Genomic DNA, 25,235 nt, shown 5'->3' with positions numbered 1-25,235 from the left:
CTGTGAAGAAGGCTGAGCGCCGAAGAATTGATGCTTTTGAGCTGTGGTGTTGGAGAAGACCCTTGAGAGTCCCTTGGACTGCAAGGAGATCCAACCAGTCCATTTTAATCCATTCTAAAGGAGATCAGTCCTGGGTATTCATTGGAAGGACTGATGCTAAAGCTGAAACTCCAATATTTTGGCCACCTCATGTGAAGAGTTGACTCATTGGAAAAGACCCTGATGGTGGGAGGGATTGAGGGCAGGAGGAGAAGGGGATGACAGAGGATGAGATGGCTGGATGGCATCACTGACTCAATGGACATGAGTTTGAGTGAACTCTGGGAGTTGGTGATGGACAGGGAGGCCTGGCGTGCTGCAGTTCATGGGGTCACAAAGAGGCAGACATGACTGAGAGACTGAACTGAAATGAACTGAACTGAACTGAACAAATATCTGTCTTTCATAAAGGACAGCAATGCTTAACTGAATCCCAGATAAAATAATTTCATTTATCTTAGTCCTGGAGATGGATTTTTTTTTTTTTTTTGAGCTGATGAACCTCTAGAACATCATAATACATCTGCAGCTGCTAATTCCATGTACATAGGTACGGGGGTAATTAGAACATCTGAAAGTTTTCATAAATTCATTACATGGATTTCTTTCATCCTTGATTTAACGCTCCCCAAGTAGTCACACGTTTGCTTATTTCAAACATTTAAGACCTTCAGTATCTTTTTATCCAAGTATGGAAAATCAGTTATTACTGTGCAATATGATGAAAAAATTATTTACATGACCAATTTATTTGAATTTTAAGTTTTTTAAAAACGCCATTTTTCATCTCTATGCTCCCCTTCCAATGCTTTAAGTGTAATCTCTGTTGGATGAGGGAGGGGGCATGCATCTCCTCATCCCCACGTAAACTCTCATCTGTGGGTTTTTGGTACACAGGCTCTGGATTAAAGCCCATTAACGGTGATCTTGATTGCCTATTGCATCCTTTAACAAGAAAGGTTTAAGTCGTAACTCATAGATACGTTAGTTGACCTTAGTGTGTCTTCTTTGAAACAACTAGGAATGGAAGGAGTGGAGGAATGGAGATTCAGGGAGAGTAAATGAATTCTCAAAGACACACACTCCACTGGGGAAATCACCGAAAGAGACTGCCTTTCCTGACATCTCTAGCCACTAAACAATGCTGTCTCGCTCCTGTTAGGGTGCCATCATTTGCTGAAACAGCCAAATCATGCAGCAGAATGACCCTGTTCTTGTGACTCAGTGGCCTGGGGATACTTTCTACTAGGCAAAAGGCCACCCATCTCTCAGATTTCTTAACTTTGCTTTGTATTTAGAGAAACATGCTGTTCACTGTTCCATCATCATGCATCCTTGTCAGCACTCAAGGCCACAGCTTCATCTGAACAGCCAGTGATATACTGCAGAGAGAATGCACCAAAGACATCAAACTCTGTATGACATTTATGTAGACTCTGAGCCCACCAGAAATGGATTGGTGATGTCATAACGTCTTGCGGTAACCAGGCAAACAAAACTAAGGAGAGGCGGTGGTGATGGAGATGGTAGGAAAAACAATAGTTCTCTCCACTCACTTTCTCCCTCTGCAGAAATTCGTTTATGTCTTATTTAGAACAGGAGAAAATTAAATGAGTACAGGGATTTTTGGGGCCAAGCATAGAAGCAAACTCAGCCTTGATTGTCAGTGGTACTTCTAGCTGCCTTGGCTGGGCCAACGCCAGCATGGGTAACAGGGCACTCAAAATATTCCACTTTCACACTTAAGACATCCTTCCCACTATATGCGTTCATGGAACAACACATGAACTTGAGAAATGTGGGCATTGAAAGTGGCAGTGGATCAGGCAAGGGTTTGCGTGCACGTTCACTGTGTCCCTTTGGCGGGTATCCTCAGCATCCAATCATGATGCTATTTATGATCATGCCAACCCAGGATGGACAGAATGCTAACATTCTGCTCTGGATGTCCAGCCTGCAAACTGGATTAAAGACAGCAATATGCCTAGATTTGTATTCAGGATTATCAGTGTGATGGAATCCATCTTTTCTGGATCCCACAGGTATTTTGTAGGTACTCAGGAACCCCAGTGGAAAATGATCTCACACAACAAGAGAATAGGATATTTTTCATAGCTAATGCTAATCAGTTATGCAAGCACCAAACATCCTTAAGCTTGCTACAAACAAAATGCCCAGTTATCAGAAATGGAGCTTCCCTATCCCCTTTTTACCTATTCACGCAAACATGCCTGTGTTATTGCAGAACCACTGTGTATGGCCTGTATGCAATCTTCCTGGGCTGCCTGCAGCTAACTTCGGAAGATGCAAATTTTTTTTTTTACATCATTTAAGCCACAGCAACACATACATATTTTAAAAATGATCAGTAACTAAAAAAGCCTCACGTTCACATGAAGAAAGACGACAATAAATTGGACTTACCAGGTTAGGTTGTTTGAGGCAGCAGAGGAGCAAGTTGCTGGTAATTGTCCAGTGCTTTCATTCAATAAATCACACTGGCTCTGCTTTCTCCTGTGGCTCAGCCTCTGCGCAAAGCAAGCAAACCTCCTTCCTATTCTGTGTAAAGAGTAAAATGTAAGGAGGATTACTACAGGCAAGAGCCGAAGTCATGATCACTAAGGTATCTCAAGGCAAAATGAAAGGGCCAGTGATGTACAGGGAGAGGATGGGGGAAGGAAACAGCTTGGCTCAGAATCTAGGTGTATTCTCAGGACTGCAGCCCCGGGAGGGATTGATTTCTCAAGCCCTTTTGCGTGTAGTGAACGGATACTATGACTCCCGTGCAGCTTTAGCCTATTGTAACTGTGAGGTCCGTTAGGAACGGCCCACAGGGAAAATAAGCTTCATGGCAAACAAGACTGAATCGGAACAGATTGTCACTCAAGGATGAGCAAAGGGGCGATGAGGAAGCCAGTTAGCTTTGCCCTGTATGAACTGCAGGGGAAGAAATATCGTCTGTCATCCTGGAGCCCATCCAGCAATCTGTGACTGCAAATGGTCCACAGCCTCCTGGGGCCAGATACCCTCTTACGCCCATAGCTGCTTGGGACCAGAAGCACACAGGCGGCAGCTGTATCCTCTCACCTCGTGGCACACGAGCAATACTTCTCCTAGTAGGAACAAGGGGCATCTTTAGAAAGGTCCCAGTCTCCCTGGGGCTGCTCAACCAATGCCAGTTTTTTTCTGAGCTGGATCTGAGAAAGTAATCAACAGACTTGGGACTTAGGACACCTACAGGCTCAGTTTTTAGGAAGAAGATTCCAGCGCTTTCATTCCAGCCGCATCTGGATGCACCTGGCTCCTTTCACGGGGTTATGCTTTATGCGACGAGTAAGACACACAGAATAGATTTCCTAGAAAGCCACTTACGTAGGCATTTTTCATATTTCTCTCTGAAATAAAATGGCAAGTGACCTCCACAGGCTGCTTATTATGTTTAGGGAGCATCATTGATTGAGAGCACATGTAAATACACACACACACTCACACATACACACATGTAGATACACACACACACACACACACACACACACACACACACACACACACACGTCCCTAGCAACAGCACTGAAAATCTTTCTCAAGCTCTGTTCAGATTCTGTTTGTGCCAAATGAAAGCTTAGCTTCTGTAATGACTTCAGAAATAATTTTGGACCCTTTTGCTAGGCACCGACACTGGTTTGGGATTTATACCTGGAGCTCAGTCAACTCCCCTATTTTGAATGTGACTCTGTAACAAATCAGGAGAAAGTCTCTTGGTTATAAGCAAGAGGGTGGAGTGTTAATATATGTCCTGGTTACCAATTAGAATCCTGGGAATGGCATCTTGTATTCTTGAAAGTCTTCCCACTTTATAGAGACCACACCTCATCCTGGCAGCTTAGTCATCCCCAACAAGTAGTTGTTCTGGGGCTGAGATCCGAGATAAGGCTCAGTGACATAAAAACTGGTGTCCAAAGGAGGAGTTCAGTTTGGCTTTGCACGATTGTACTTTTTTTCTCATTTGAAAGGCAAAGTCTCTCTCTGGATTACTTTCTCTTTTTCTCTCCCTTGAACTTATTTGTCCATGGAAACATTGATAGAAATAAACTGATTTGGGAATATGCATGCCCTTGAGGATGAGAAGGCTAATTTTTTCATCAAGGATTAAGAAAGAGTCAGGCTACCCTCTCACAGCTTAAGCCTAAGTGATTGCCAGGTAAAACTTTACCCTTATCTCTAGGAAGTCTTTGATTTTTGAGGCAGATTGACTTAAGAGGTAAGCCAGGTGACTCTCAGTAATTCTACTGAGGTTAGGGGCTGCCTCACAGGGGTTATTAGTTCAATCCGCTATGCAAAACTAAGTGGGTGATGCCTTCTATATTAGTGGCATTGCTTTTTGGAGCAAACACTTGAAACTGAGTCATTTCATGAGCCCGTGTCTATTGAAAAGGAGAACCATTTATCCATTCACTTATTAATCCACTCTTCAACAGACATTGATTATTACTTAGTAGGCTAGATGCACTATGTCAAATACTTTAATGTTATGAAAAATTTATCAATAAATATTAACCCCCATCATACTTTTGCAAAAGTCTCCATGTCTGGCTCTGCCTGTCCCTCTAGCCTAATTTCTCATTACCTTCCTACTTGCCCTTCATGCTGTAACTTTTTTGAGTATCTTTCAAGTTCTTGGACATGCAATGCTGTCTCTAAACTCCAGAATTCTGCATATGATTTTCTTCTGTCTAAATGCTCAGTCTCTTTTGTCTGGCTAACTCATGTATGGTTTTAGAGTCTCAACTCAAACATCATCTCTCAGGGATATTTTTCTAGTCCCTGAGCTTTTAAGCTTCCTACTCTGTGGTCCTATAGCACTTTATACCCTCCCATCATTATATCCATCACAATTTTTTTCTTTTTTTTTGTATTTTGTTTGACATCAATCATTTCCATTTTACTGTAAGAGTTTAAATACAGCCTTTTATTCACTGCTCTATCTCGAGTGTCTTGCAGAGTTCCTGGCCTATAGAAGGTGTTCAAAAAATACTTAGAGAGTGTTTTGCGGAAGCACTTAGCATGTATTTATTGAATGATGACTACACCATCTCAAAGAATAACAGGGGTCTGAGAATTGAAAGGAACCCTAAAATCCACTTAGTGTATGTAATTTTCTTGCCAAGTGGCCATCATTGAATGCTTGTCTTCTCTGATTATTCTTTCTCCATTAGTCCAATCACACGTTTACTTTGTCCCATGCCAGGTCCAGTGCTTACACAGCATGTTCTTGCTTTTTGTTCTCCAGCTGCTTCCTGGAGTTTGTCTCATCCCTACAAACTGGTATTCTCTATAACACCTAACAAAAGCCTGCAATTATTTGATGCTCATTCATTCAACAACAAACATCTGAACAGAGAGTTAAATGATCAGAGTCCTGCTTTGGGAAGGTTACTCTGGTATTGGGGGAAGGATGGGTTGGATCAGTCAGACCTAATAATAACCAGAGCCCAGAGATAGCATTTAAAAGCAGCCTTGCTGTTTCTTGGGCTTCCCTGGAGGCTCAGCTGGTAAAGTGGCTAAGCTGTCTGCGGTGTGGCAGACCTGGGTTCAATCCCTGGGTTGGGAAGATCCCCTGGAGGAGGGCATGGCTACCCACTCCAGTATTCTGGCCTGGAGAACTCCATGGACTGTGTAGTTCATAGGGTCACAAAGATCTGGACATGACTAAGTGACTTTCACTTACTCTTTCTTTTCCTCTACCTCTCCTCCATCGCCCCACCCTCCATATCATAAAATCAGAGTTCTCATTTGGAACACTGAGAATGTTTAGTTCATGCTCAGCACTTCCCCTCCACCCAGTTCCACCCCCACAGTCAGTTCACTTGCTTAGGTCATTCATGGATGTGTCTCACTGATTAAAGCTCCTTTGAAGACAGGGATTGCATTTTACTTATTTTTAAAATTTTCTTCCTCCAGCCCTTACCCTGCCTGGCCTAGTGTCTTATAGATAGTAAATGCTCAATAAATATTAAGAAAGGAAAGTGCTTATTATGTGCAAAGCTTTGGATGGAACATTCTGGTGAGGAGGGGTACCAAGACGAATGAGATATCTTTTGAAAGACAGAAGAGGTCGATTTAGTGAGGGAGATGTGACTTATAATACAGGGCAGAATTAAATACATGTCATAAAAGTATGAGCAACGTGCTAAGGGAACAGAACAATTATTACTTCCTTCTGGGATACGTCGGGAAGATTTACAGAGCAGGCTGCATTTAAACTGGATCTGGAGGAATGAAAACCTCCAGACATTGGAAAGAAGAGAAAGGAGTGGAGACAATGCACAGAATTCCTGGAATATTTGGGGATTGACAAGTAGTCCCGTTGGGCTGGAGTAAGTGGTGATGGGAGGATCTAATGGAATTTAAGTTTCAGAAGTAGGCAGGGGCTAAAGAGAGCACTCAAACACTGTTTTAAAGAGTTTGGACTTTATGTACAGTTGACAGAGATTTGAGTAGGAGAATATCAGTGCAGCTGACTCAAGATCCTTCCAGTCTAGCCATCATGGACCATGAACTGAAGTGGTAAGAATCTCTAAGCAGGAAGACATTGCTGTTAAGGGTCTGTGAGTGTGCAAATTAGGAGATGAACACGGGGCATTCTTTGGAGGTAGAGCTTTAGAATTTGTCAGCGGTACAGGTGGACGAAGTGAGATGGTGAAAGAAGCTGAGTTTCAACTTGCATGATGGCAGATAGTGATGGCATTACTCAATCCCAGTAATCAAACACAGAAATAACTTAGGCATTCGTGTCATGTTCTGAGATCCTTTTGAAGACCGAGAAGAGATCAGAAGGCCAAGTCCTTGGAGCCAGATGAATGTGCCTAGGTGGCTTTGAAGAAGCCATTCAGCCGCAGCTAAACTTGAAGGCTCTAGTGAAGAACCCGCCTGCCAATGCAGGAGACGTATGAGACATGGGTTCAATCCTTGGGTCGGCATGGCAACCCACTCAAGTATTCTTGCCTGGAGAATCCCATGAGCAGAGGAGACTTTCAGGCTACAGTCCACAGGGTCACGAAGAGTCAGCAACAACTGAAGTGACTTAGCACACAGGCCTGCAAAGATCCAGGGCCACTTGCAAGGAGAGAAAGGGAAAGGGAAGTCGCTCAGTCGTGTCCGACTCTTCCCGATCCCGTGGACTGCAGCCTACCAGGCTCCTCCGTCCATGGGATTTTCCAGGCAAGAGTACTGGAGTTGGGTGCCATCACCTTCTCTGATGAATGAGTCTACCTATTTGTAAAAATATGACTGATGAAAACAGTGCAATCACTAGGTTATCACTTGCAAGGAGACGGGTGTAGAATTTCCCTTGAAAGAAGATTTCCCAGTTAAATGTGAGGGTTTGCAATTTCCCATCTCTGAGTTATTTAGCTCAGTGGAAAGAACCCTGGTTTGGGGTGTGGACTCTGAGCTTGAGCCGTGGAGCTCTCCTCAGCAGCTGTGTGACCTTGGGCAAGTTACTTTCTATTGTGAGGTCTCGTTTTTCCCACTTGTAAAATGAGGGAGCTGGGCCAGTTAAATTCAAAGGTTCCTTTTAGTACTATACTGGTCTCTGATTTGTGAAGTGCAACGTTTAGAATTTCAGAACACTTGTGAAATTAGGCCAAAACCCACCAACATCAGAAGCTACTAATGTCCAGTCTCTCCTGCAAAAGCATGCCCATATTTTGAGAATGTCTGTTGCAAATATACTTCTGCCCTGCGGTTAATTCCATGTGGTTTGTTTGTAAGACATAAATTTAAATTGATCACTTTTTGATGATCATTTTCTAACAATTTTTCACTCTTTTTTTTTTTTCCCAGCAAAGATTTTTTTTAAGGGGGTGCCTTTTCATCAGAGTCTCAAAATTAAATTATGGGAAGAAAGCGGCAGTCCCTTACTGTGGTCAGCAAAGAGTTTGGCCAGCCTACTTCCGCTCCCTAATCTCCTGACCTTCCTTAGGGCGAGGCTGCTCAGTAACGGCTCTGATTCTTTTTTCAAAAATAAAATGTGCTACTTATCAAAAGCTGCTAAAAAGGAGACAAAAAAAATAGGAAAAGAAAACTAACACCCCAGGGTGTATCTGAACATGCTTATTATGTGTGAAGTTGTTAGTAATGAATGTGAAACTCTTCCTCCTCCTCCCTCTCAATTTTTAAGCCCCAAAGAAAAAATAAAAAGGGGTGGGGGAGGGCATTGCCTATTCAATCCCAAGCAGACCTTTTCAAAAGGTGCAAACTGTTCATAGGCATGGTATTTCTTGATTATTTTGTTTTAAGCACCAGTTGACCTTTCAGACTAAAAGTAAAGGTCCTCAAATATCCTGAGATACCCTCTTTTGGTTGTTTTTTTTTTTTTTTTTTTTCTCTCTAAGTCTTGGAAACTAGACTCATGACATTCAAAAAGACTCTTCAAAAAGAGACGGTCCGTATGACTTCTAGTGTGATTTGATGACAGGGTGTTTATCTGAACTAATCATGTGAGATTTTCCAGCGTTGCATTTTTGAGAAATGGGATTCTCTTAAGGAGGTTACAAACACTTCACTGAAAGCTTTCCAAGAACGGCTTCATTCGGCCTCTCAGCAGCCTCTCGCTGGGCTATAGCACCAATGTGATAATCAGGGTCCTGCTTCTGAAAAGTCTTCTTGTTCTGGCTGCCACCCTCCTTTCAGTCATCATTAGAATTCTCCAGCTATGAATCCCCTATTGTCTGTGTGAGCCCAGGATCCCCCACACCATGCAGAGGCAGGAATGTGAACCTCCTAGGTCTGGCTCTAAGTCTCCACCTTATCCAGCAGGTCACAAAGCCCCATTTATACACAACTCCAAAGTTTTTATCATAATTCTTTATCTGCTCAGCCCCATATATCCTCTAGGGCAGTCCAGAGACATTTGGTAATGAAGCTCATTTATCCTCATTTTCTCAATTGGCACACTTAAAGTTCTAATATTTATGTTCACGCTGTCCTAATTTTGAATGTCAAAGATACGATACTAGACAAGCAGCATTGCTGAAGGATAATTGAACCACACAGAAGAATTCACCAGAGTGGATACATGATGTGGTTTGTCATATTACCAATCCCTGCATCAGAAATAGTTACTTTTAATAACTCTGTGAAAAATAATAATAAATCCTGCCATTTATCAAATACCTCCTGTGTGTTATGCAGCAGTATCACGGAATCCTCACACAAAGAGGATTATCTACTTTTTACTGATGAGGAAACTAGAGTTCAGAGGGATCAATTAACTTGTTTGTGTGCTGAGGGGCTGAGCTGGGACTCAACCCAGGTCTCTGATTGCAAAGCTCATTTCTACCTCATTTCTACCTTGCTCCTTTGCCTCTTACCAGAAATAAAATTTGTGAGTTGTTTTAAATTAGTATAACATACTTATTTTTTTTAAACTCACAAATACATGAAGAATTATGAACTTAGGGCTGTTAAAACGTTTTGGCCAACTGAGTAATGAGATCTGCTCTGATAAACATTAATTAGCACACCACCACGTCAGAGTAGGAATTTGTGGCATATATTTCACCTATCAATAGGTGGCAGCATTCACCTAAATCTCTCCGAGAGGAATTAGCACAGGTTACTTCTCCTTACAAGCACCCCCAAGGCCACCTACCTTCCTTGATATACTGTATTTTATCATAAAGAAAAGCATTTACAGTAAATTGGTTGCTAAATGGATCTTGATCATGCCTCTGTGTAGTGAGACTTGGGCTATAAAGAGGTTGTTGGGGAAGATGATGAACCATCTCAGAAACACTGGCATCATCTCCATTCACAACTTTCATTTCTGCTAATTCTCTGGGGAGATTTTTTGTTTGCAACTCAAAGCCAAAGGCATTTTTGTGTCTTCATTTCCTGTAAGAATGTTGTATAGAATCCTCAAATAATTTTCAAATGTTGATACTGTTCATGCACTTATAAGTCAGTGAAAGAATTTGTTTAGATCAGGACAATAAAGCGACTTTCAGAATATATGATTTCAAAACCTTGTGTACATGTATACCTACCCACGAAATCACATCACTCTTCATCAGGAAGCATGGAAACCAGAGTCCATAAAGACTTGCATAAGGATTCAGTATACAAGTTAAAGTAGTCAAGCTGATAAATCAAAATACTGAAGGACACATGACTTCTGTGGAGGAAGGAAATGGCAACTCACTCCAGTATTCTTGCCTGGCAAAACCACATGGACAGAGCGGGCCTGGTGGGCTGCAGTCCATGGGGTTGCAGAGTCAGACAAGACTTAGCAGCTAAACAACAACAACAAGATGACTTGAGTTTTAAGGATGCTCTTTCTCCACTTTCTCCTACTCCTGTTGTTTTCCTTTTCTCCTCCTATTTTTTTTTAAATAAAATCTTAATATGAAAATATGTAGTTAAATGTATTAGTATAGGATCTCTTTCTACTTCCCAGGTGCCAGTAAGAGTCTGTATAGTAGGATTTACTTTTATGAAGTCAGGAAAACAGGTGTGATAGTAGAAGCAAAGATAAGCTGCCCTACTTTTATGCTGACGTCTCCATTTTCATTTGGGATGCGTGGGACTGATCATCAGTGATGACTGGAAAGCACTTAGAAATCAGACAGGACAGAGTCCTAACTCTCAGAAATGAGAAGTTGACTCCAGGAAGATCCTAAGGGAGAACAGAATTTCTCAAAAGAATCCAGATTGGAAAGTAGAAGGCTTTGGAGATGGCATGTTAACCTTTTCTTTTATGTTTCCCAGATGGAATGAGCATCTTTCCCTTCTCTCTCTGTGGCATCTCTAGCTAGTTGAGTGCTCTTAGCACAGTCTAACTTTCTTAGAGTCACTCGGCTCTCTTCTATCCTTACTGTACTGAGATCTCCAAGAGGGCAGGGCGCAGGTGTGCCTGACTTTTGGGTCACTGAGTCGTGTCTCTGAGCTCAACCTGTGCATGGTAAATGATGTTCAATACATCTATGTTAATTCAGAGGAATGCATTTTATACTTTGCTGTTGTGGTTTAGTCACCAAATCGTGTCCGCCTCTTTGCGACCCCATGGTTGCAGCACGCCAGGGTTCCCTGTTCTTTACCGTCTCCCAGAGTTTTCCCAAGCTCTTGTCCAATTTTACACTTTGTCCTTAATTTAAAGAAAACTTGCAGCGTGGGTGTTGGATACTACCCACGGGTCACATTTCTTATTTCTCATGTATGTAGTTCTTCCATTCCAGGACAGCGTTGGTAAGTGACGGTCAAAGCCCACCACATCTTTGGAACCATTAATTAACTAATTTTACATCGTTGGCAAGATAGCTGTATTTTGTAGAACACAGCCATAGCCATGCAGAGGCAGGCAAAAAGGTCATGAAGTGACCCACATCTGGTGTGTCATTCCAATCACTAATGTTTCCTGGCTTTGTGGTTTGGCGACCCAACCTGCACTAAAAAGCTGAACGGTACAATGCTGTTTCCAAATGGTGGCTATCATTGTTTCCCATATTAGGACAAAGCTAAGTGCAAGGGTAGACATTCATTTTGAAAAGCTACAAAATTACATTCCAATCATTAAGCATATCAGGAGATATTGCCACACTCGGGAAATGAATTACCCAGCTGAATACCACAGGCATAATGAAGACATCAGCAGCAACAGTGTAGCTGTAGATGGTCTGATTATATGCTAACTGTTCTGGCCATTCAGGGACACCCCAGGCAGGAAGTTGTTGTCATATTGTCCACCACATTCCTAGCCTTGTCCACAGCCTTGGTGATAAACCTGATCTCAGAAGCACTGGGAAAAATAATAAAAATAACAAACCAGAAAGAGAATCCTCTTATTCCTGGCAAGGGTGGAGTCTCTCTCCTCCCGCAGGCCCAATCTGTCATCTTCTTAAAAAATGATCATGACAAAGAGTGTAAGTTTAGTTCTGATTTTCCAAATAGTGCTTCGCAATGGGCTTTAGTTTTATTAACTTCAAAATCAGCAACAGCCTAGCAAGAAAGCCAACTACATGGTTGGAATTCACACCTTTCTTATGAGTCAAAGAGGAAGGCATACTGAATTGTTCCTTTTTGCAGAACAGTCTGAGCAGGTTGGTATGTAGTGTCTCTTGACATCAGCTAGAATCTTCTAAAAGATTATCTTGCCCTCTCCCCCACCCAATCCCTTTTTAAAACCAAACAACCCTTTCAACTTTCTTCTCTATTAACTGAAGGGGTTAAACTAGAATATCTTGATGGGCACTTCTGACTCTAACATCTCATGATATCAAAAGACCTCTAAGAACCCTTTGCACATACTACTGCAAAGTTAAATTGCTTTATTTCCACTCAGCTGCTTTTGGTCTGTACTGGGAATACAGTCATTGCTCTGTATCTGTATTTACAGGGAGATTGGTTCCATGATCCCCCCCACCCAGTTCTCCAGTCCCTTATATAAAATGCTATGGTATTTGCATATAACCTATCAGCGGGCTTCCCTGGTGGTGGTAAAGAATCTGCCTACCATGCGGGAACTGCAGGAGATGTGGGTTCTATCACTAGGTTGAGAGGTATTGTGTCCCCTGGAGGAGGACACGGCAACCCACTCCAGTATTCTTGCCTGGAGAATCCCATGGACAGAGGAGCCTGGCGGGCTATAGTCCATGGGGTCGCAAAGGGTTGGACATGACTGAAGGGACTTACATGGCACAATACAACCTATGAACATCCTTCTGTATACCTTATAACCCCTCTAGATAGTTTATATTGAATACAATGTAAATGCTATGTAAACAGTTGCTGGTTCATGCCAAATTTGTTTGCTTTTAGGACCTTTTTGAAATTTTTTTCCTGAGTATTTTTCATCAGTGGTTCGTTGAATCCACAGATGCAGAGCCCACAGATATGGAGAGTCCACTGTATGTTCTAATGCTGCAGAATTTACATAGGTGAGCTTTCTTTCCCTACAGTACAATGTAATTTTGCTTGTAACGCATGTGCTATTTATCAGGAATATTTGTTTTAAAAAAATAATGCAGATGGCCTTCCTTTATTAATAGAGCCCTTTATTTATTCACATTTTCTTTGGAGAAAAGTCAACAAGATGTTTCTATTGATAGGACTGATGCTTTTGTACACGTTTACTGCACTGCATAGGAGCATTTGATGCTTTCATAATCCGAGATCCTCACTTACTGAAGAATGATTTGCATGAGCAATAATTGGTAGTTTTGGTGGTCAATCAAGCCATAGAGAAAATTCTCCTTCCACTTTCATTTATTTTTCCTCCTGAATGCCAGCCAAAAATGGAGTTTCATAAAATCATATTTCAAAACTAGAAATATTTCTGTTTGGAGTTTGAGTCTTGTTAAGTTGAATTCTAAGTGCCTGTGACCAAATTTCATAACAGGGCCTCTTATCCTTGGTTAGCTGATAAATGAATGAACCTCTGAAGAGGCCTGCCCTCTTTAGCAGATTGCTTTCTCCATCTCATTTTCAGCCTGTGTGTTCCGTAGAGGATAGCTGCGTGGATGCCTTGGGAGCCAGTCCTCACCAGATTGCCCATCTGCCTGTCTCTACAAGGAATACCTCCCAGCTTGACAAATTGTTTATTTTGATAATTTCATGATATCACATCTTCATAGAGAAGACATAAGTCTTTGTAATTAATCATAAAGAGTTGAGAATTCAAAATAGTAATGTAAAGGAAAAGTGAAGACGTAAATTTTATTTGCTCATTCAAACATGATAATGAAGACCTATAGCTGCAGGACAGGACCCATAAATGATAAAGGCAGTCTACACTGCCACGTAAATCCTGGACTGCAAATGCCACTTTAACCATTAAAACTACTCTTAGCAAAAAGGAAAAACTTCTTTCCCTTTTTTCTAAAAATGTTAGATCAAGTTTGCTGTGCAAATGTTGGAGCTTCTGACCCATAGTGCTAAAGAGGTATTTAACGAAGAAGAAAGACAAACAGGAAGAAATAAAAGTAAAGTTAAAGAACTTGTAATAATACTTTAAAAGAAAGCTTTAAGGATTCATCTTGTTAAAACTTAGCCTCATCTCTATTATTCCTGTTTTCTCCTTACAAATGTTGGCACAACCTTTTTATTTCTGGCCTAGTTCTGTCTTCCGTCTTCTGTCCCATTTCCCTTTCTTTACTGTGTCCCAGACTCTGAAATCCCATGAGAGCAGACGCAGGAGGGGCCAAATGAGGTGCCCTGGCCACTTTGTAAGTTTGCTCAGCAGAGCTTTTTTAAGGACTACATATGCCAAGTACTCAATGTAATTCTTCTGTGGCATTGTCAAACCTACCGGATACACCTCGCAGGAGAGCAAAGGCATTGAATGGAATTAGAGGCTCAATGGCTTATTCACTTCATTCATTATTTAGGGGAAAAATCCAAGACTTTGCTCAGAGAGGATTAAAAGGACTGCAACAGGCGCCTTCCGTCTGCGCTGCCAATCTAACTAGGATAGTCTCCACTTGGTTTGAAAGGGAGGTCACAAAGTCCCACTTATTTCTCAGATCCTCAACACTCAAACTCAGCATATCAAATACAACCAGAGCTATTAACAGTCATTCAGTCTCACTGCTCCTTCAGTGATTTACCTTCAGCATCAAAGTGGGCTTTTTCTGTATAGTCCAGCTCTAAAATACATTTGCTTCTTAAATTAAAACACACAGACACCACACTACATGTTCACCATCTCCTTTAGATATACGAGTGAGAAAATCAAGAACTTAAAAGCATTTACACTTCATCAAGCAAATATAAATTTAGTGCAATGTGACATGTGGGTGGAAGAAATTGTGGCTATTTTAACTGATTAAAACTACATAGGCTGAAGAGAGTTACATGTAGGCCAGTGAAACACACTTGCTCTTGAACAAGAAGAGCTAATTTTTGGGGTTTGGCAGCATTGAATAGTTGAGGCTGCAAGTAGATTCCTGCCTGAGATGGCATCAGACATCACACAAGGGCCCCAGAATTAGCATGCAATGGTTTGAGTTCTGTTTGAAAAAGCCACTGTTGCCTTCAGGTAACCTAAAATCATTCCCACATCTGTACCTTCTACCAAACCTTGTCAAATAGGCCCTGATGTGCTGTAGACTGGTACAGATAAGGAAAGCTGAGGTCAGGGATCTGATGTATAAAAAAAATACAGTACTCGGGAAATGAAATACCGGTCAGATTCAGGAAATGTGGCTAAAAAATTTGGTTGCTACTTTTTAGCTATGAATCTTTGGCAAGTCACTTGACTTCAACCCAATTTTCTTGTCTATAAAATGGAATTAATAGTATGAGATGGCTGGATGGCATCCCTGACTCGATGGACGTGAGTCTGAGTGAACTCCAGGAGTTGGTGATGGACAGGGAGGCCTGGCATGCTGTGATTCATGGGGTCGCAAAGAGTCAGACATGACTGAGCGACTGAACTGACTGAACTGAACCCTGTTAAAGGCTTGAATAGACACATCAAAACAGAAGATATACGAATAGCCAATAAGCACATGGAAGGGTGCTCGACTTGATGAATCAACAGAGAATTGCAAAACAAAACCACACTGAGATACCGGTTTATAGTTACTACAATGCTTAACATCAAATGTTAGGATGTAAGGATGGTGAGAAATTAGCTGAATGCACTTGGGTTGCTGAAGGGAGTGTAAAATGGTATAACAATTTTGGAGAACTGTTTGGCAGTTTCTCATAGATATAATATATAAGAAAATATAAGTTAAACATAATATACTTTTGACTCTACAATTCTACCTTGGTTTTTATCCAAAAGAGAAGAAAATAAATATCTACAAAAAGAGTTGTATAAGACCACTTACAGTAACTTTGGTCAAAATGGCCAATCTGGAAACAGTCTAAAGATCATTAGTAGGATAACAGATCAACAGATTATTGTTTGGTCATCCTATGGAACGTTACTTGAAAATGTGAGTGAATCTCAAAACTATTTTTTAATTTTGAGAGGATATTTTTGCTGATGCAATTATCATTGGACCTCTTAAAAGTATTTCACATGTTATAATAATATTTGTATACATTTTTGATAAATCATTTTGAAATCCATGTATACATACACCTACAGGTGATGATTCAGAACAATTTTTTTCTGAAAAGATGTAGCTCTTTATAAAAATTGATGTTGTCTGAATTCAATTTTCAGTTCATTTCAGTTCAGTTGCTCAGTTGTGTCCGACTCTTTGCGACCACATGAATCGCAGCACGCTAGGCCTCCCTGTCCATCACCAACTCCCAGAGTTCACTCAGACTCACGTCCATCGAGTCAGTGATGCCATCCAGCCATCTCATCCTCTGTTGTCCCCTACTCCTCCTGCCCCTAATCCCTCCCAGCATCAAAGTCTTTTCCAATGAGTCAACTCTTCTCATGAGGTGGACAAAGTACTGGAGTTTCAGCTTTAGCATCATTTCCTTCCAAAAGAAATCCCAGGGCTGATCTCCTTCAGAATGGACTGGTTGGATCTCCTTGCAGTCCAAGGGACTCTCAAGAGTCTTCTCCAACACCACAGTTCAAAAGCATCAATTCTTCAGTGCTCAGCCTTCTTCACAGTCCAACTCTCACATCCATACATGACCACAGGAAAAACCATAGCCTTGACTAGATGGACCTTAGTTGGCAAAGTAATGTCTCCACTTTTGAATATGCTATCTAGGTTGGTCATTTCATGGCTGCAGTCATATCTTCAGTGATTTTGGAGCCCCCCAAAATAAAGTCTGACACTGTTTCTACTGTTTCCCATCTATTTCCCATGAAGTGATGGGACTGGATGCCACGATCTTTGTTTTCTGAATGTTGAGCTTTAAGCCAACTTTTTCAGTCCCCTCTTTCACTTTCATCAAGAGCCTTTTTAGTTCCTCTTCACTTTCTGCCATAAGTGTGGTGTCATCTGCATATCTGAGGTTATTGATATTTCTCCTGGCAATCTTGATTCTAGCTTGTATTTCTTCCAGTCCAGCGTTTCTCATGATGTACATAATTATAGACAATGACATTTTAATATTTCCTCTGATATTTCCTATAACTTATGGAGGTCATTTAAGACACTAAAAGTGGCTTCATGGTTCATCTATTGCTGTATTTTTAATTATGAAAAATTTAAGCTTTCTTTCCCATTAATGAGTGGGTCATTTTTCATATGAAAATAATGCTCTTATGTTCAATGAAATGATCTTTGAATTTAATTTCTGTTTCTAGAAAAATAAGAGCAAAATAAAGTAAGCAAAAGTGAGAAGATAAGTAAAGATATGAGCAGAAGTCAATGAAATTGAAAATGGAAAAACATTAGAGAAAATCAATGAAACAAAGAGATGCTTCTTTGATACGATAAATAAAATTGATATCTCTATTGACAAAGAGAAAAATGACACTGGTTAACAGTATCAAGAATTAAATGGGGAACATTAGTGCTATTAAAAGAATAATAAAGACACTGAAATCTTAGGCCAAGGTGGTTTCACAGGAGGATTTTACCAAATTATTGGAGAAGAATTAGTGCCAATTTTGTAAAGCCTCTTTTAGAACACAGAAAAGGAGAGGACGCATCTCAATTCACTCTATGAACTTAATGTGACTCTGATAAAACCAGACAAAGACAGTACTGACAAAATTGAATCACACAATAGTCCTCATAAATGTTCATGCAGAAATCACTAACCAAATGTTAGCATTCAAATCCAGCAATAAATAAAAAGAATTAAACAGCATGACCAAGTGGCATTTATTCAAGGCATGCAAGGCTGGCTCAATATTTGGAAATAAAAGCATAATTCACCATATGAAGAAATTAAAGAAAATTCATGTGATCACATAAAGTGATGCAGAAAAAGTATCAGACAAAATCCAACACTCATTTATGTTGGCAGTTCTCAGAAAATAATAGGTATGGGGGACATCCTCAGCTTGGTAAAAAAACGTCTACCAGGAAATTTATTGCTAACATTATACTAAATGCTGAAAGGCTGAACTCAGTTCAGTTCAGTTCAGTCACTCAGTCGTGTCCGACTCTTGTGAAAGGGTGAATATTTTCCCCTAAAAAATTGACGGATCATCCAGACAGAAAATCAACACAGAAACACAGGCCTTAAATGACACAGTAGACCAGATGGAATTAATTGATATTTATAGAGCATTCCATCCCAAAGCAGCAGTATGCACATTCTTCTCAATTGCACAGGAGACATTCTCAAAGACTGCTCACATGCTTGGCCACAAGGCAAACCTTGGTAAATGTAAGAAAATTGGAATCACATCAAGCATATTTTCTAACAACAATGGTATGAGATTAGAGATCAACTAAAAGAAAAACAAAAACCTCTAAAAAATACAAATGGGGCCTAAACAACCAATGGATCACTAAAGAAATCAAAGAGAAAAAATATACCTGGAGACAAATGAAAACCAAAGCACAGTGATCCAAAACCTAAGGGACCCAGAAAAAGCAGTTCTGAGAGGGAAATTTACAGCAATATAATCTCACCTCAGAAAATAAGAAAAAGTGCAAACCACCTAACCCTGCCCATAAAGGAACTAGAGAAAGGAACAAAGAAAACCCAAAGTTAGTAGAAGGAAAGAAGTCACAAAGATCAGAGCAGAAATAAATGAAATAGGAATGAGGAAGATAACAGAAAAGATCAATGAGAATAAAAGCTGGTTCTTTGCAAGATAAACAAATGACAAACCTTTATCCAGACTTATCAAGGGGAAAAAAAAGGAGAGGGCTCTATTCAATAAAATCAGAAATGAAAATGGAGAAGTTACAACAGACACTACAGAAATACAAAGGATCATACGAGATTACTACAGGCAAATATATGCCAATAAAACGGCAACCTGGAAGAAAGGGGCAAATTCTTAGAAAGGCACAATATCCCAAGACTGAACCAGGAAAAAGTAGAAAACGTGGACAAATCAATCATAAATATTGAAAATGAAACTGTGCTCAACAAGCCCAGGACAAGCAAAAGTCCAGGAAGAGATGGCTTCACAGGCAAAATATATCAAACATTTGGAAAAGAATTAACACTTAATTTTCTCAAAGTACTTGAAAACATTGCAGAGGAAGGAATACACCCAAACCCAGCCTATAAGGCCAACGTCACTCTAACACAAAAACCAGACAAAGACACCACAAAAAAGAAAATTACAGACCATATCACTGATGAACACAGATGCAAACATGCTCGGCAAAATACTGGCAATCCAAACCCAACAACCTAAAGGGATCAAGCAACTTTAAAGGGATCAAGCATCATGATGAAGTGGGATTTATCCCCAGGATGCAAAGATTTTTCAATATCCACAAATCAATCAATGTGATTGATTAACAAATTGAAGAATAAAATCCATATGATAATCTCAATAGATGTAGAAAAAGCTTTTGACAAAATCCAATACCGATTTATGATATGTGGGGCATAGAGGAAACCTTCCTCAACATAATAAAGGGCAAACCTACAGATAACATCATACTCAACAGTGACAACCAGAAAGCATTTCCTCAAAGATCAGAAACAAGATAAAGATGTTCACTTTTATTCAACATAGTTTTGTGAGTCCTAGTCACACGAATCAGAGAAAAAAAGAAATGAAATCCAAACTGGAAAAGAAGAAGTAATAGTGTCACTGTTTGCAGATGATATGATACTATACATAGAAAATCCTAAGGGTGCTATTCTAAAACTACTCAGTTCAGTTCAGTTCAGTTCAGTCACTCAGTCGTGTCCGACTCTTTGTGACCCCATGATTCGCAGCACGCCAGGCCTCCCTGTCCATCACCAACTCCCGGAGTTCACTCAGATTCACGTCCATCGGTCAGTGATGCCATCCAGCCATCTCATCCTCTGTCTCCTTCTGCCCCCAATCCCTCCTAGCATCAGAGTCTTTTCCAGTGAGTCAACTCTTCACGTGAGGTGGCCAAAGTAGTGGAGTTTCAGCTTTAGCATCATTCCCTCCAAAGAAATCCCAGGGCTGATCTCCTTCAGAATGGACTGGTAGAGCTTATAAATGAATTTGATAATGTGCACGATACAAAATTAAAACACAGATATATGTTGCATTTCTATACATTAACAACAAAAGATAGGAAAGAGAAATTAAAGAAACAATCCCATTTATCATCACATCAAAAAGAATAACATGCCTCGGAATATACCTACCTAAGGAGACAAAAGACATGTACTCAGAAAACTGTAAGATGCTGATGAAAGAAATAAAAGACATCACAGATGGAAAGATACACTATGTTCTTGGACTGGAAGAATTGATATTGTCAAAATGACTTTCTTTCCCAAGGAGTCTGCAGATTCCCTATGAAATTACTATTGGTGTTTTTTAGAGAACTAGAAAAAATTTCTAATTTTTATGGAAACACAAAAGACCCAACTTGCATGGCCAAAGCAATCTTGAGAAAGAAATACAGGGATGGAGGAATCAGGTTCTCTGATTTCAGATTATACTACAAAGCTATAGTCATGAAACAGTATTTTGCTAGCACAGAAACAGAAGTGTAAATCAATGGAACAGGATAGGAAACCCCAAAAAAGCCCATATGACCAATGAATTTATAACAATGGAGGCAAGACTAATAAAGTAGAGACAAGACAGTGTCTTCAATAAGTGCTGCTTGGAAAATGACAGCTATGTAAAAAAAATGCAATTATAACTTTCTCTAGTCAGTTTCATTTGCTATTATTTTTTCCCATTCTGAAGAGTGTCTTTTCACCTTGCTTATAGTTTTATTTGCTGTGCAAAAGCTTTTAAGTTTAATTATGTCCAACTTGTTTCTCCACTGTATAATCATAAGGGATTTGATTGAGGTCATACCTGAATGGTCTAGCGGTTTTCCCTGTTTTCTTCAATTTAAGTCTGAATTTGGTAATGAGTTCATGGTCTGAGCCACAGTCAGCTCCTGGTCTTGTTTTTGTTGACTGTATAGAGCTTCTCCATCTTTGGCTGCAGAGAATATAATCAATCTGATTTTGGTGTTGACCATCTGGTGATGTCCATGTGTAGAGTCTTCTCTTGTGCTGTTGGAAGAGGGTGTTTGCTATGACCAGTGCATTTTCTTGGCAAAACTCTATTAGTCTTTGCCCTGCTTCATTCCATATTCCAAGTCCAAATTTGCCTGTTACTCCAGGTGTTTCTTAACTTCCTACTTTTGCATCAAATCCCTTATGATTATACATTGGAAGTGAGAAATAGATTTAAGGGCCTAGATCTGATAGATAGAGTGCCTGATGAACTATGGAATGAGGTTCATGACATTGTACAGGAGACAGGGATCAAGACCATCCCCATGGAAAAGAAATGCAAAAAAGCAAAATGGCTGTCTGAGGAAGCCTTACAAATAGCTGTGAAAAGAAGAGAAGCAAAAAGCCAAGGACAAAAGAAAAGATATAAGCATCTGAATGCAGAGTTTCAAAGAATAACAAGAAGAAATAAGAAAGCCTTCTTCAATGATCAATGCAAACAAATAGAGGAAAAGAACAGAATGGGAAGGACTAGAGATCTCTTCAAGAAAATCAGAGATACCAAGGGAACATTTCATGCAAAGATGGGCTCGATAAAGGACAGAAATGGTATAGACCTAACAGAAGGAGAAGATATTAAGAAGAGATGGCAAGAATACACAGAAGAACTGTACAAAAGGATCTTCATGACCCGGATAATCACGATGGTGTGATCACTCAAACAAAGCTCCTGGAGGTGGTGGAATTCCAGTGGAGCTGTTTCAAATCCTGAAAGATGATGCTGTGAGAGTGCTGCACTCAATATGGCAGCAAATTTGGAAAACTCAGCAGTGGCCACAGGACTGGAAAAGGTCAGTTTTCATTCCAATCCCAAAGAAAGGCAATGCCAAAGAATGTTCAAACTACCACACAATTGCACTCGTCTCACATGCCAGTAAAGTAATGCTCAAAATTCTCCAAGCCAGGCTTCAGCAATATGTGACCGTGAACTTCCTGATGTTCAAGCTAGTTTTAGAAAAGGCAGAGGAACCAGAGGTCAAATTGCCAACATCCGCTGGATCACTGAAAAAGCAAGAGAGTTCCAGAAAAACATCTATTTCTGCTTTATTGACTATGCCAAAGCCTTTGACTGTGTGGATCACAATAAACTGTGGAAAATTCTGAAAGAGATGGGAATACCAGACCACCTGACCTGCCTCTTGAGAAACCTGTATGCAGGTCAGGAAGCAACAGTTAGAACTGGACATGGAACAACAGACTGGTTCCAAATAGGAAAAGGAGTGCGTCAAGGCTGTATATTGTCCCTCTGCTTATTTCACTTCTATGCAGAGTACATCATGAGAAATGCTGGACTGGAAGAAACACAAGCTGGAATCAAGATTGCCGGGAGAAATATCAATAACCTCAGAGATGCAGATGACACTGCCCTTATGGCAGAAAGTGAAGAGGAACTAAAAGCCTCTTGATGAAAGTGGAAGAGGAGAGTGAAAAAGTTGGCTTAAAGCTCGACATTCAGAAAACAAATATCATGGCATCCGGTCCCATCACTTCACAGGAAATAGATGGGGAAACAGTGGAAACAGTGTCAGACTTTATTTTTGGGGGCTCCAAAATCACTGCAGATGGTGACTGCAGCCATTGACCAACCTAGAGAGCATATTCAAAAGCAGAGACATTACTTTGCCGACTAAGGTCCGTCTAGTCAAGGCCATGGTTTTTCCTGTGGTCATGTATGGATGTGAGAGTTGGACTGTGAAGAAGGCTGAGTGCCGAAGAATTGATGCTTTTGAACTGTGGTGTTGGAGAAGACTCTTGAGAGTCCCTTGGACTGCAAGGAGATCCAACCAGTCCATTCTAAAGGAGATCAGCCCTGGGATTTCTTTGGAAGGAATGATACTAAAGCTGAAACTCCAGTACTTTGACCACCTCATGCGAAGAGTTGACTCATTGGAAAAGACTCTGATGCTGGGAGGGATTGGGGGCAGGAGGAGAAGGGGACGATCGAGGATGAGATCACTGACTTGACTGATGCGACTCTGAGTGAACTCCAGGAATTGGTGATGGACAGGGAGGCCTGGCGTGCTACGATCCATGGGGTCACAAAGAGTCGGACATGACTGAGGGACTGAACTGAACTTGTTTCTATTTCCATTACTCTAGGTGGTGGGTCATAGAGGATCTTGCTGTGGTTTATGTAAGTGTTCTGCCTGTGTTTTCCTCAAGGAATTTTATAGTTTCTGATCTTGCACTTAGGTCTGTAATCCATTTTGAATTTATCTTTGCGTGTGGTGTTAAGAAGTGTTCTAATTTCATTCTTTTAACATGTAGATGTCATGTTTTCCAAGCACCATTTATTGGAGAGACTATCTTTGCTCCATTGTATATTCTTGCCTCCTTTGTCAAAAATAAGGTATCCTTAGCTGTGTGGGTTTATCTCTGGGCTTTCTCTTTTGTTCCATTGGTCTATATTTCTATTTTTGTGCCAGTACCATACTGTCTTGATGACTATAGCTTTGTAGTATAGTCTGAAGTCAGGAATGTTGATTCCTTCAGCTCCATTCTTCTTTCTCAAGACTGCTTTGGCTATTGGGGAGTCTTTGTGTTTCCATATGAATTTAAAATGCTTGCTCTAGGTCTGTGAAAAATGCCATTGGTAATTTGATAGGGATTGCCTTGGATTTGTAGATTACATTTGGTAGTATAGTCAGTTTCACAATACTGATTCTTCCAATCCAGGAACATGGAATATCTCTTCATCCATTTATGTTGTCTTTGATTTCTTTCATCAGTGTCTTATAGTTTTCTGTATATAACTCTTTTGTTTCCTTAGGTAGGTTTATTCCTAAGTATTTCATTCTATTTGTTGCAATGGTAAATAGGATTGATTCCTTAATTTCTCTTTCTGATATTTAATTGTTAGTGTATAGGAATGCAAGTGATTTCTGTGCATTGATTTTGTATCCTACCACTTTGCTAAATTCACTGATTAGCTCTAGTAATTTTCTGATGTTATCTTTAGGGTTTTCTATGTATAGTATCATATCATCTGCAAACAGTGAGAGTTTTACTTCTTTTCCAATGTGGTTTCCTTTTATTTCTTTTTCTTCTCTGATTTCCATAGCTAGCACTTCCAAAATTATGTCGAATGATAGTGGTGAGAGTGGGCACCCTTGTCTTATTCCTGATCTTAGAGGGAATGCTTTCAGTTTTCACCATTGAAAATAATGTTTGCTGTGGGTTTATCATACATGGCCTTTATTATATTGAGGTAGGTTTCTTCTATACCTATTTTGTGAAAGATCTTCATCATAAATGGGTGTTGAATTTTGTTGAAAGCTTTATCTGCATCTTATCGTTTGTTTTTTATCTTTCATCTGTTAGTATGGTGTATCACATGGATTGATTTGTGTGTGTTGAAGAATCCTTGCATCCCTGGGGTAAATACAACTTGATCATAGTGTATGAGCCTTTTAATGCGTTGCTGAATTCTGTTTGCTAGAATTTTTTTTTTTTTTTGCATCTATGTTCATCAGTGATATTGGCCTGTAATTTTCTTTTTTGTGTGTTGTCTTCGTCTGGCTTTGGTATTAGGGTGATGGTGGGTTCAAAGAATGAGTTTGGAAATGTTCCTTCCTATGCCAGGTTTTTGGAAGAGTTTTAGACGGATAGGAATTTGTTCTCTAAATGTTTGATAAAATTCACTTGTACAGCTACCCAGCCCTGGGCTTTCGTTTGTTTTGAGAAATTATTTATCATAGTGTCGATTTCAGTACTTGTGATTAGATTCTTTATAATTTCTATTTCTTCCCAGTTCAGTCTTGGAAGATTGAACTTTTCTAAGAATCTGTCCATTTCTTCCAGGTTGCCCATTTTATTGGCATATAGTTGTTTGCAATAGCCCCTTATGAGCCTTAGTATTCCTGCATTGTCTATTGTAACTTCTCCTTTTTCATTTCTAATTTTGTTGATTTGATTCTTCTCCCTTTTTTTTCTTAATGAGTCTGGCTTCATGGCTTGTCAATTTTGCTTATCTTCTCAAAGAACAACTGACAAAGTATCAATTTCAAAAATATACAAGCAGCTCAACACCAGGAAAACAAACAACCCAATCAAAAAATGGGCAAAAGACAAAAACAGAGTTTTCTCCAAAGAAGATGATAAATGGCTAATAAACACATGAAACAATGGTCCTCATTACT

The 25,235-nt window shown here is 40.1% G+C and overlaps 1 protein-coding gene across 1 annotated transcript in view; it reads right to left on the bottom strand.

Moving 5' to 3' along the window:
- Positions 1-25,235, bottom strand: part of ANKFN1 (ankyrin repeat and fibronectin type III domain containing 1) — a 393,710-nt gene that overhangs the window by 202,015 nt on the left and 166,460 nt on the right. Inside the window, exon 3 of the mRNA XM_060395103.1 lies at positions 2,464-2,598. Within this exon, the coding sequence (XP_060251086.1) occupies positions 2,464-2,598 (135 nt within the window). The remainder of the gene's footprint in view (positions 1-2,463; positions 2,599-25,235) is intronic.

The sequence above is a fragment of the Ovis aries genome, chromosome 11 (assembly GCF_016772045.2).
Source record: "Ovis aries strain OAR_USU_Benz2616 breed Rambouillet chromosome 11, ARS-UI_Ramb_v3.0, whole genome shotgun sequence".
In the NCBI taxonomy this organism is placed as follows: Eukaryota; Metazoa; Chordata; class Mammalia; order Artiodactyla; family Bovidae; genus Ovis; species Ovis aries.
The sequence above is the reverse complement of the archived record's forward strand: the minus strand, read 5'-3'. Positions and strand labels throughout refer to the sequence as shown.